We start from the raw sequence: 14066 nt of genomic DNA on the forward strand, positions 1-14066 counted from the left end.
CAGACCTCTGCAGGTTCTGTGAGAACGAGGTAGAAACCTCAGAACATTTATGGCTGGACTGTCCAGCGTTGGCCCATAGAAGGCTTATATCTCTGGGGAGGTTATTCCTGGAACCAACAGAGATAAGGAAGCTGGGTGTCTTTCAGCTCCTGGGCTACTTGAGGAGCCTAGGGCTGTCAGAATGAATTAAAGGGTGCTACAAAAGGTCTCCAGGCCGAAGTAGCTAGGGGTATGCCATTACCCCAGCCCCCACAAAAAAAAAAAAAAGCCCTTACTTCTATATTGTGTATTTCACTATAACTATCAGACATTTCCAAATCAGCTTGTGTCCGGTAAAAATCCACTACAGTACAGTAGTACATAATGAAACCACATTTGATTAAGCAAGCGACAAACAGCTGTTTTCCGGACCAATTTCATGCGTGTAAATTCTCTTAACCCTTTCTACTCTCAATTTTGGGCCCCGCCCCATGCCCTAAGTTTCATTTATTGTGCAGGTCATTAAGCCTATCAGATTTTTAAATTCAAATTACACTAATAAAAAATAAAATAAAAAAAGTATTCTCTTTTTTGGAAGCCTACATGTGATACGATCGCGAAACGGACGATGTCGGCTCACGGCCGATAAGAGAGTAGTAGGGGTTAAAACAGTGTAGTGTGGCAAAAAAATATTCATTGCTGAATAAAAAACATCCATCTATTATGACTATAAATAAATTGTTATATTTTATGCAGAAATAATTATCTAGACTGTAAAATGAAATACAGTTATATGTATGGTCAAGAAAACAAGTCAAATTGTTACACATTTTTATTCAACTGAATAATCAAAAACAGCAGTCTAACGGTAAAACGTAAACATCACAAAAATAACTACCTAAAACTTATCTAGGATCTATAGATAGTATGATGTTCGTTAAATGTAAATTTTAAGTTTCTCAACATTTTTTAAAGGACCGGACCATGCTTTGCTTAGTTATTAGCATTATTATGGATCCACAAAAACAGATTACCTCACATGAAAACTCATAGTGAAATTACTACAGTTGAACTTCATTTATCCAAATTAATTGGAACTGCATACCACATTTGGATATACAAAAATTTGGATAACTGGGGTTACCGAAATTCAGGGTAATTTATAGAAAATAGGCAGAGTTAAGCTAAGCTTTTACTATCACAATTGCAAAAACATGTTTGAGAAGATTTCGTGATCGAAAAATTGTGAAGAATGATGTTGATGTCGACAGGTCTGTGAGGATTTTATCGCAATTAGAACTTCTGCCTTCTTTAATAACGATATATTAGGTTTAAAACTCTTTCTGTAAGCAATTCAAATATTCGGGGCTCAAAATATAGGAGTTTACTGTAGTTATGGTACCATACCAGATAAATACCACATTGCAACAACTCTTTCTGAAAAACAATGACTATAAAAATATCAAATTTTCCAATAAGTAATACAATATCTTACAGAAACTTTTCACATAGAGGAAATATTTTATAGTATACTTAAGTTATGATATATAGAAGTAAAAAATGTATAGTTTTAATACATAGATTTCACTCACAAAAGCTGTGTATCTCTTTAGTGAAAATAAAATAATAGATTGAATGTCCAGTAATAACTACCAATTACTAACAGTTAAGCCTCATTGTGGTAAATGCTCAACTGAAAACATATACATATACATAGTTACATTTATGGACAAGATCACATTTTTGTTTGTATGCTTAGTTCATCTACACTCGGATCGAAAGGTCATTGCTATCGTCTCCATGACCTCTCTTCATCTTCCTCTTCTTCTTCATCTTGTAACAATAAGTCTTCATTTTGGTCAATGCTTAATCGTAACTGAAACATTTATTGAAATTTGTTACTACTACACTACTATGAAACTAGAATGTTTTAAAACTGAATCATTAGTCTAAAAGATCCTACCTTGTATGATCAAGCCAATAATACTTGTATTTTCAACCTGGTGTAGCGGTAACTCTTATAAGCTGACTCCCACAAAACAAAAATGAACTACATGAAATAAAAAGTTTTAAAATGCCCCTTCCCTGCAGCCATGACACAGGGATTTAAAACAATTTCTATTGTAAACACATTGTAAAAAAATAGAAACAAAACTAGAAAATTACAATGAAATGGCTTCTATGCGATAAAATGACTAAGGCTACCAGCATGTCACTTTTTAGTTGTTTAAATTGGATATCTCTTATACTAATTATTTATATGGACTGGCTATCACCAACAAAGGTAATGCTTGTCACATCAGGCAAATTGTCAATCAGCAAACATTTTTTATTGTAAGTCATTACTACAACAATATTTCTTTATTTATTCCTGTAATAATGAAAAAGGCTAATTGTATACTTACAGCCTCGTCTTCATCTTCATGCTCCGAAAGTAAATCGGACATGGAGGTGTCATTCAACAAGATAACAGATCTGGAGTTTCTGAAATTAAGAACAAATAAATATACTTTTTATCACAAGAACAGTAGCAAGAAAGATATATTTAAAAAAATATTATTCGTAAAGCAGATGTATCATTCAAGTAGGCCTACGTTACAAAGACAAAATAAAATATGAAGTGAACTTGGTTTTTGTGTAGCTTACTCTGTGGCATTTAGACTGCATAAGCAAGATTAAATTATCTTAAGCTGGCCTTGTCTGTTTCAGGTTATCACGTGTACCTTAACCCTGTAGGTAAGCAGGGTGACTACTTAGGTTACTGTTTGTTTAATTAAGTAGTTAGTAGCGTGTCAGGTAGCTATTGCCCACAGAGTCCCGTCAGAATTATCGATTCCCCAATAACTCCACTGACTAGAGCGGTGATTAAAAAGTGTGGTGTCTGGTAACCCGCTAGGTTTGTTCCGAGCTCTGATAACCGAGGCTATCAAAGTTGAGGCTATCCTAATCACTATCGACTCCTGGGAAAATCCCCCCAAAATGACTCAAGCGATTCCTGGGACCTCGTTTATTGTTAAGGAGACGTAATTTCCCAAGTTACCATCTACGTTTCGTCATCAGGAAATTTACGTCACAAAGAAGGGTTTACACTTGGATATTGGCTAGTTAGAATGTTTGATTGCTACATACATTTTTTTACTTGAAAAACACCCTAATAGCCTACCTCAAAAATACTTAATAGAATGACATAAAGACAGGGGCTGTTGTATAGTAACCAATCCTTTCAGAAAACTTGGTAAAACTATTTAAAAATGGTATTTGTATTGATAATTGGTTTTTTAAGTATCGGTATCGAGAATCAATAAATTTTGGCATCAACACAAATTCATCAAATATTTTTAACACTTCTGCTACATTATATATTATTTTTATTTGAATGTGTTTGGCTATTAATGTGGTTTTTTTATACAAATAAGTTTTATTTTCTAAATTCCTTAAGTTTTGTACCAACCTATACTAATGCAAAATACTGTAAAATTGAAATACTGGATGGATATATATATTTTTTTAAATAATTAAGTAGTCTATCCTAAAAAAATAAGATATGGTACCGATGGTACTGGAACCAAGAATCGATTTTGGTTAGGTACCGGTACCGACTTTGAAAAAGTGGTACCGACGATCCATCACTACCCAGGACCCAAAGGTTGCCCCAAGACCAATAATACAGAATTCAACAATAAGAACATACAATAACAGTCTTGGCAAGTTTTGTATTTGAATGATTCCAAATAATTGCAGTTGTTCTCGTTGACAGCAAGAGATAATCACGGGTGTTGCCGCGACCGCGGAAAATTATTATTGTTGTACTGCGATAGAGGGAAATTACCGACGATGTTGCTGTGAACATATCAACATCGTCTCACTACATTGCTGCCAATATAGTGTTAATCGTTTTTAAGTCATTTTAGCGAATTTCCCATAAAGGGATTAAGCTATTACCGTAGTTCTCATGGTAAGACCTGGACCCAGGACCGATTTACTTTTGTGTTTTGATGTCCCCAGAGGCAAAAATACCATCTGTTCACATTCATATATATTTATGATCACTCAAGTAAAAATTATCCGATTTTGATGAAATTTGGTACAAACGTGTAAACCTATGTTAATTCGAAGAGTTCGCAAACCAGCGTGATCGGACCATTGTAACAAAGTTTTATGGGGGGGGGATTCGTAGGGTATAAATTGGTTTTTCTAATTTTTGAATCAAAAACTCTGTCCATCCTACAACAGCTGACCCTTGCCCAATATCTCTCTCACACAATTGGTAAGAGATAGATAAGTTCGTCCAGTCTGTCCCTTGCTACCTTAGCGGTCAGTCACTTTTTTAGAACAGGCCTGTTTTTTAAATGTTTCAATGTCATTTTGTACTTTTTGTAATTTTGTTTGTGCCGTATTATGTTTAACCTTTGACGATGTCTACAACTGATCAACTCTACAAGTACCTGAAGCTGACGATGGTGTTTTAACACCAAAACATGTACTAATTCAACTAAATTTGTTGAGCTGTGATAGGAGCAGTAAGTAATTTAGTCTTACTAAAATCATTTCACCGTAAGTTGTACTTGTAAAGATTGACCAGTAAATACAGCTTAAATAATCTTTGAGCTATCACTTATCTGTACCTCATGCCCATGTTTGGAGCTGAGTTGAACCATGTGACGGAGAGTAACCTGTCCTGAAAATTGCGACCTTTGGCCATCGCGGTTTCTGCGTCTTTGCGGGTTTTGAACTGAATGACCAATGCCGGAGTTGCCTCATCCCATATGTGATCAGCTACTTCGCCGAATTTCTGAAACAGATTGTGGTATATCAGTAACTCCAGTAACCCACATAGGGTAACCAAGGTAACAAGTGCTCTTTCTTTATATGTCTTGCCTTAGTTTTGGCAACAAGTCAGGTTAGTGTAGTTGATAATCTGTAATAAATAAGTAAACAATATATTTAAGCACAAAAATACAAAAAATAAAATTGACTGTTATTTTGATGTTAGATCTCTAAGATAGGCCATATTTGTATGCTACTTGGGACTCATTGAATTTGTATAAAAACAATAATACAGGCCTCATGAAGTTTGTACAGGTCTTGCAAGGGTTTGAAGTTGTAATTTTACTGCACTAAAAATGTTATTGCCACCATGTCACTTGATTTACTCTTGATTTTAGTGATGTGTCGGTTGTAGTTTTTATCGGTTAGGTTATTGTTTTGATGGTTTTAAAATTTTTAGTAGTTAAAAAGAAATTTGCTAAAAAAATGAGAGCATCTCTCCTAATTGCGAAAACTAGGGGTGTGCAAATTGAATACTCCATAATATTTTTGAATATCCAATATTACCTAGCAAATATTAACGTTACTATTGTACACTACAAAGAGTTTCCCAATCACAGCTTTGGAACTCTACCAATGTAACTTTAATAATCCTGAACCAACGTAACATTTTAAATAATCTATTTTTACCTTTACCAATTTGTTCTTGGTACAAAATCGGTACGGTACGGGGCTTCCAGTATTTTTCTCATGTTTATTACATTGACATTACTATGAAAATGAATAGTCTTCTACATCCATTGTTTTCTTACAACAATTACGGTACCACACATTATAAAAACCTTTAACTCCTAACAGGATTGTGTCACGAAAGAAACACAGTTAAGATAAAGGCTTTTTAAAAACCTATTGTACTACAAAGATAAGTCATAGCCATAATAAAGTACAATATAAGAAACATTTTGACAAGATAATTTTACACAACTGGTTACCTACTTTTTTTCAACCAACACAACAACTTGGTGTTTAATTTAAACTTTTAAACATTATTAATGCATTCAGTACTAAGACTCTAGACAGTCGTAGTTTCTAGCTGTTCACATTCAACAGACGACAATGAAAGACTGGAGGTTATAATGAAGTAAAAGCAAAGGGCGAAAATACCTAACATCAAAACTTATAATAATATCAATTGCAAATGTTCTGCAATTTATACAATAATACTGTTCCAGTTATAAACAAATAATATGTTACTAAAAGTATTGTAGCAAAAAAAGTTTATATCTGAACACTGTTATTCCATGTAAAGATAATTATGACGAATGAGATACTCCTCCTTGACGAGTATGTTTAATCTATGCTAAAGACTGTGAAGTGCAGTTCTAACCTCGTAGAAACCTCGTGTCTGGCTAGTTACTATTCAGACACATTTTTTTGTCAGACTACTGCACTTTTAGTTCACATTACAAAAAGTAGATTCTAATAATAACAAAGCAAGGAGAATTTGTTTCAAAGTTATACAAATATATATCTGTTTGATAAACTGACACAAATTAAATTACTGCTAAATATATTTTTAGTTAATTGGAGCAAAGCGGAGTGATTTTAATAATGACTTTAGAAAAAATCCTTGGAAATGGGCGTGTAGACTTAAGGAAGATTGTTGTAATTGATGAAGTCGCCGTTGTGATTTATAATACAAAGCATGAAATGTTGGGATGAAATAAAACAACACAATAACATGATTTATTTGGTTGGGTTAAAGATTATTTCTGGGTTTATTTACTATTAGAATGATCGAATATACTCATTATTATGGAGCCGGGCTCGAATACTGCAGTATTCGTTCAAGTATTCGGACTTTCAAATATTCTCACACCCCTAGCAAAAACATTGTATCTCCTGCAATCACAACAAAATTTGGAATATTCCTTGTGATGGCAAAGACATTTAATCATTGCCTCCCGCGATCATGAAGACATCCCCATTGTATGCCATGACCGCGGCAAAATCTTGAATGTCCCCATCAATTGCAAAGATATCATCCTCGTATCCCAAAATCGTGACAAATCATTGCATAGCAACCGATGAACCAAAGCTGACATTTTCCATTGATTCTCAGCTGTTTTTTCTTAGACCAACTGAGTCTAATCAAAGACTAACAACAGCCTAATCTTCATATTAATCTACAGTTATTATTTAATCTACTAAATTGCTCTTTCTGCTAATAGTTCGTAAAAACTGCACCGATACGTAAGTAGTTACAACACTTTTAATAACACTAGTCAAAGCTTTTCAAGCTTGGCTCCTATTGGGCGGTGTGCGTGGCTTCTCAGTGGTAGTTAGCAAGTTCCGCCGAGGGACCAACGACCAAATTTCAAGAGAGGGAATTTAACATGGGGTTAACAAGTTCCGAAGCTAGCCAATTCCGCGTACCCTTACACATGTTATAATTGTTTTTGATTAATTTTTATTTTTAATTACTATTCAAAATTTCAACACTATCCTGTAGTTTTTCAGGATTTAGTTTTGGAAAGGCTTTGCCCCGTCCTGAGCTTTTGGCAATCTCAACTGCAGGGTAATCTCAACCCAACTCCTAAATAGTTATAAAACAAATGCTCCAACAATATATCTTGACCAAGTAAAATCCTTACCGTGAAATGTTGAAGAACTTCTGCCTTGTCATCACTCTCGAACCCTGAGACCAGCAGTTTAGTAGGACGATGATCCACCGTCGAATGGGGGTTGAAACCTCCCCTACCCCTAAATACAAACCAAATCATTAGGAGGAATTTAAACACAGCTGTAATCGCAATTACTTTAATGTCCAAATTGTTTATGAGATAATCTTGTTGAAAACATCAAATTAAGAAATAGCTTGCACATAACTTGAAATCGTTATGAAATTGAAGGAAGAAAAAACAAACTATACTTGCTTTAATTTTAAGGCTTAAAATAAATCTAAAAGTTTAATACATTTCTACATCTTCAGTAAAAAGCTATAGTATGTGTGGGAAACTATTTAAGTCTACTGTCTAGTGACAAGGTCAAGGAGTTGAGAAAGCTAATTTTCAGACATAATATTAGATCCTGACATAGGGCTGTAGTTTATTTACACTAAAGATTTGTGAAATAACACTTGCTTTTTTAACCTGTTCTAGGGGATTTAAAAAAGTTCGTTATATCAAGAAATTTTTTATATCGAGGTTCGTTATATTAAGGTTAGACTGTACTGGCCAAGGAAGCTATAAAATTTTATTTTATCTGCCATAAGCCCAGTCATCAAAGCATTTACACTTGACTACACTTTGTTTCAAGAAATAAAGCAACTACTCCGGTTTTCAAGTGTCCTAATGTTCTACATTTACCTAATTAGTTACCCTATCAACCCCACCTATTTATCCTAACCTATCTAAGCTATTTATTTTTCCCCACAAAAAACACTTAGCACAGGAGAAGATTACTAAACCAACATTATAATAGTTCTCATTTTGTAATTATGCACATAAAAAACTAGAGAAAATGACAGTCCAGATGTTTTTCATACCTAATTAACATTTTTTTTTACAGCTTATGTTAGTTATAATTTAAGCCACTATCTTCTTTCAGTAAAGGGATTTTTGTAGTTTATGAGTATTTTCTAACTAAAGAAATAACGGCGGAAACCTTTTGACTTCGCAACTACTGTGCTAGCCTGAGCTTTGATTGTGTTTATTACTGATAATAAGGGTAATTTCACTAAATTAAAACCTTACCTGACAGTTCGGTATCGAGCTCCACCACGAGAGAGACGCAAGACTCCGTTGTTAGTGAGCAGTCCAAGGCTGTGAGCTTTTGTCTTGAGTTCTATAACTCGCTTTTGTAGCTCAGTCGTATCTTTCCCCTCTTGCTGTTGATTAAACAGATCTAGCTCAGCATCCAAGAGCTGTTTTTGCATCTAAAATTCATCAGTACTTTGTTTGTTAAAATCAATTGTATTGCTCGCTCAAGTTCTTTAGTATTTGGTAAAAGCCGTTTTTGAGGATTATATAAGCTAATTGTAATAGGGGTCGAGATTCAGTCTTTTGAATACTGAGAGTGAGGTCAAGTTGTGCCAAGTACTCATAAAATTCTAATACTGTAGTTGTTTAAGAGCTGAAAAGTATTATCACTTTGTTTACATTTCTCACTTTATTGTATGTTTTAGACTTCCTTAATTTACTACAAGGGTACTAATGCAATCTCAAACCCATTAGTGTTTTGTAACGGCATTAATAATTGTTGTTTAACAGTTTATGGTTTCATGTGCAACTCTTTAACTAAACTGTAGTCATGTTTATAACTAAGTATGTTTTTATAGATATTTAATCTTTCACAAGCATTATTGTATGGATATAATTTAAGTGTATTTTATTGTCTATTGTTGGTCAGTTAGCGTAAAATTTGTTTTATTATGTTATATTGTGTACGGTATTTAAAACCCATGAACCAAATTAAATATAGTTTAATTAGGAAAGAATGCTATTTGTATAACGCTTATATGATGTCACTCAAAATGTACCCAGGGCCACCTACATAATTAGTCCTAGGTCTTGATAATTAGATTCTTTGTCAGAGCTGTAAGAAATACAACGGACATTTAATTGAGCCAAAGATAAACTAATGACTGATATATGTTGATGTTTGTTGATCGTTGTGAGTCCCTAACCACGACTCCGTGGTTAGGCGCTCACAACGTTAACGTGAGAAGACAAAATAACCTTGAAAACACCGCTTTGTTTTTATTGGTGCGGCGAAATGTCGGAGTTGAGAACTTTAGTCTGCGATTTTATATTTAGTTGTATTTTTATCCGTGTGTATGTGCAATTAACTGTGATATGACAAGGACTGTGTTCTCCTGATTTCAATAAGGTGAGAGATGCCGAAAAATATTTATCATACTGAAGTATTGACCTCACCTAAAATACCATGACGTTTAGAAATAAAATATTCCGATTGCAGACCAAATTGTGTAACAAAACAAGAAAGTAGAGTTAAAAAAGATATTTCTCTGTTCAAAAATAGATAAAAATGTTGCTGATTATTTTCATAGAAATTAATTCAGGGTAGTTTGTGTCTTGTTCAGAAGTATGCTAAAGACTGTGAAGTGCAGTTCTAACCTCATAGCTTACTAGTTGCTACTCAGACAACACTTTCAGACGACTTATTTCGTCATCCTACTGTACTTTAAGTTCACATTACAAAAAGTAGATCCTAATATTAACTAAGCTAAGAGAATGTATTTAAAAGCTATACAAATTTAATAGATAACTGCCTGATAAACAAATACAAACTAAATTGCTGCCAAGTTTTGTTTAAGGAAAGGCTCTAGGCCAGGATTTTAAATGGTAGAAAAAGGCTGTTATCCTAGCTGCTATCCTCCTTTTTCTACCATTTAAATTGCTGCTAAATTCAGGCTATTGTTAATTAATTAAATAAGAATGGTTGACAGTCTTCAGTCTTATGTTTCCATGCCGGAAGGTTGCAGTAAGCCTATCGTATTGGAGCATTGTACACGAGGCAGCTGAGAGGAGTGATTTTAATGACACAACAAAATTTTCGACCTTGAAAATGGTCGTGTAGACTTTAGAGTTAAGGAAGATGTCATAATATGCTGAAGTTACTGTTGTGACTTTATAATACGAAGCATGAAGCACGGGGAGGTTTGAAAATTCGCACACCCCTACTAACTTTCCCAACTATGTATATATTTATAAAAATGTAAGATAATACAAATTCAACTTAAAGATTTGAGGGCGCGAATTGAAAGAACGAAAACTTTTAACTCTGCTTTAAGATGGGTTTTTTTGTGCATAAAGAAGAGTTCAAAGAAAATAGATAGGCTACTTGTCTCCATTAAGAATCATCAGTGCTCTTTTTGATGAGAATTATGTAGTAAGCTAACTTTTGGTCTGTCAGAATTAGGTTCTATCCAATCTTGTTTTCCCTTTAAAATTTCTTACAAACTTCATTCCCCCGCCTGAACCCCGCTCTATTTCCTCTGTGTTATATTCCAAACTTCTGCACCATAGGTAACTATCAGTATATGATAAGTCTTATACATGGTAATTTTGTAGTCTTTGGTATATCTTTATCCCAGACTAGATGTCCAACACTTAAAATCCTACACCTTTCCCCAGTCTAACCATTACATCTTGTGCCATTCCCCCATTGTTTGTATCTTACAAAGTCTTGTAGACATGATAATCGTCTCCCACGGTTGAGGAAAATCATAATAGTCCTCCACGATCTTTGCAGAAGTGTTTTGTATAATTAATAATTATTAAAGCTAGTAAAACTATACAACAGTTCTATTTTCTGTAAAATACCCCAAATTTCTGTACAAATCTTACCATCCGAATTTTTGATTATCTGAATGTGGTACTGTCTTAATTGATTCGGATTATTAAGAGTTCTACTGTATTTAGTTGCTCGACTGACAGTACAAAATCAAGAAATGTTGACAAACATTATTATAACTAATAATCCACATGACTTAATTACTAGCCTAGAGTCTAGTTGTAAAGATAAAGAAGAGTAGTCATACATTTGTGGTGGGAGGAGAGGAGAGAGAATCACCTACCTCCTCCCTAGATCTCTTTACCAACTGAGGAGTCACTTTGACAGGATTGTTTGAGACTGTTTTTCCCTCAAAATCTTTCCGTAATGTTTCTATATTTTCCTGAAAAAAGAGTAAGTTGATACATTTCAATGCAATAATTTCAAAAGATGAGTATTGAGTCCCTATATGGTCATTGAATATTATACTTACCGACTAACCTCTTTCTGTTTTCAGATAGTACAAAAATGTAGTTTTTTGCCCTTTTAGCGAATATGCCAGTAGAGAAGAAGCTATACCCTACTTGGCACAGTAACATCTAGACCCGGAACTGATTTACTTTTTCATTCTTATGTCCCCAAAGACCAAAATAACTATTTTTACTAATTTATGTATATGCTATATGAGGGGCAAATCTTTAGTAAGGGCTGCTTTTGCTCCATAGATTGCATGTACGCCGCAACGAGGTGGCTTGCCGCTTACTGGCATCATTGGTGAACAGAATGGTGCCATTTGTAGCTCCTTAGCTGACGTGTAGGCTTTGTTGTGTGATTGAATATCCTGTCGTATGCGAGATAAGGTGATACGTTTTTATACCTCAAGAATCATATCTGATGCCGACCAGATGACTGAAGATTGCCCTTATGAAATGAGTGAAGAGTTAAGTGCAGAAATAGGTTAATTTTCAGAGTCATTTTAGTCCCCATTTTTACACCGAACCCTCACTCATTGCATTAGGGTTATAAGCTTAAGTCACATGGCGATGAATCTCTACAGCCGATATGTTTCTTAAAGTCAAAAACATAATCACTAACCTTGTCTCGCATGCGGCAGGAGATTAAATAATTTTATAAAAATATTTTACACACAATTAAGTGTACACATCAGTTACAAAGCATTCGGTTTACACATGATGCCGATAAGCGGTGAACAGGAAAACTACGTTTCCATTCCTACAAGTCGCAGGCACAAGTCACGGCACATGTCGCACGTAGTTTGCTATGTCGTTTCAATTCCAGGCACAAGTCCCGCGACTACAACTGGCAGACAAGACTGCTCTCTATTGTGATGTGGTGAGGTTCGGTGGCTGATTTTGATTAAATTGTGTTCTACAAATCACCATATATGACATAACAGCCTCTGCATTTTATTTATAGCTTGTGCATACATGAACTTAGAAGAAAAAGAAGAAAACGACTTAGATGGTGGATAAGAAGTTTTTTGGCTAAAATACCATCGGAAGGCGCATTTAATTAATTGATGAGAGATTTGCGCGTATAAAGTGGCTTCGACAATATCCTCCAACGAACTCCACGAAATTTGAGGTTATAAATACCTGTCATTTATGAGCATGTGGTAGTTCGGAGGACCTATGCATGCACAAGTTGCAGGCACATGTGCCCGGCCGTTTCCATTCCAACTGGGCACATGTGCCTACGACTCGGGCACATGTTTTGTCACGCAGTCGGCGGGCACAAATTTGTGCCGGGGAACTTGTGCCGTGACTTGTGCCAGGCTGTTTCCATTCCTACAAATTCGGAGATTTGGAATGGAAACGTAGCTTAAGAAGCTATACTTACAAACGGCCTTTACTTAAAAACAACCCTCGTATACAGTAATAGATAGATAGATATCTACGTGTCCATAAACATGATAACTTGAGCAATGTTTTCCTGATTTTTATTAGGTTCTTATAAACTTATATAAACTAGCTGCAAAACTATTTAAAAAATATAGAATTTTCATGGACATTAAAAATAAAATGAAATAAAATTTTCATTGTTTAGCATTTTACTTGTTGCTGCTAAATGAACATTGTAAAATACTCGGACCTCCAATATATCTACACTTATACCGTAAACGTTTACAAAACAATTAATATATAGGATAATTGAAAATGTATAACCTCCTTCATGTTTCTCACCTGGAATCCTTTGAGTGTTGCCATAATTTCAGCCCTCTTTTCAGGCGTCAGGTTTCCTTTTTCTAATTTGTCCATCAACAGCTTTTGATTTAACAACACTTCATCGATGAGATCGTTTTTCCTTTTGCTTAAATGTTGAGTAAGCTTTAAGGCCTCCTGAAATAATCATAATACATTTATTAGATGTTCTAAACAGTCCTCAGAACTAAACTCTGAGGAAAACACCCTCCTATGTATGGAAATAATTATACTCTCTCGTGAGCATCTCAGCACCAACTATCATCTCTTCAGCCCACTGCCCAGAGCCCAACGTCTCGTCAATGCTCTACCTGATGATATTGACCTTTTTAATATGTCGCTGGCAGCTTTCAAGAAATGTGTGGTAATTTCGAGGTGGTGAAGTTCCTTCTGAGTTTTGTACCTGTGCCTCTCTGTGTATTTTTTTTTTTTTCAATTGCACGGCAGTATTGGTTCGCTATTTTCTGATATGTTTGTTTGTTGCTTTGCTTGCTTTGTTATGCATAATTATTGTTTCTGTTTTTTGCACTCAAATGTCATTATCAAAAATTTCTAAATCAGCGGATCATTATTGTCAATTTTGCATGTTTGTCAACTCATTTATTGTTTGCTATTTATTGTTGTTTTTTATTTATTGTTGTATTTGTTTTATATTTATTGCTATATTTATTGTTGTATTACTGTCTTTTCGTAGCTTGTTACTGTTCAGAATTGTTTCACATTTGCATCTTGTCAGTTCCTTAAATTATCTCTATCAATCTTTATGTATTGGCGTCAGCCGTTGATATGATAAATAAATAA

General features: G+C 34.6%; 1 protein-coding gene across 5 annotated transcripts in view; it reads right to left on the reverse strand.

Annotated features, from left to right (window-relative positions):
- Positions 1-798: 798 nt before the first annotated feature.
- Positions 799-14066, reverse strand: part of LOC128997952 (RNA-binding protein 27-like) — an 86277-nt gene continuing 73009 nt past the window's right edge. For 3 of the 5 annotated variants that reach the window (XM_054423808.1, XM_054423807.1, XM_054423806.1), the window contains 7 exons: positions 13248-13403; positions 11312-11446; positions 8502-8683; positions 7401-7509; positions 4605-4771; positions 2385-2463; positions 799-1855 (listed from right to left, as the gene is read on the reverse strand). In XM_054423808.1, coding sequence (XP_054279783.1) covers positions 1769-1855; positions 2385-2463; positions 4605-4771; positions 7401-7509; positions 8502-8683; positions 11312-11446; positions 13248-13403 — 915 coding nt within the window. In that variant the 3' untranslated portion in view covers positions 799-1768. The remainder of the gene's footprint in view (positions 1856-2384; positions 2464-4604; positions 4772-7400; positions 7510-8501; positions 8684-11311; positions 11447-13247; positions 13404-14066) is intronic. The other 2 variants (XM_054423810.1, XM_054423809.1) reach the window with 2 other exon arrangements.

This window comes from Macrosteles quadrilineatus, unplaced genomic scaffold, assembly GCF_028750875.1.
Source record: "Macrosteles quadrilineatus isolate MER2022 unplaced genomic scaffold, UCM_ALF_1.0 Scaffold_7__1_contigs__length_78375512, whole genome shotgun sequence".
NCBI lineage: Eukaryota > Metazoa > Arthropoda > Insecta > Hemiptera > Cicadellidae > Macrosteles > Macrosteles quadrilineatus.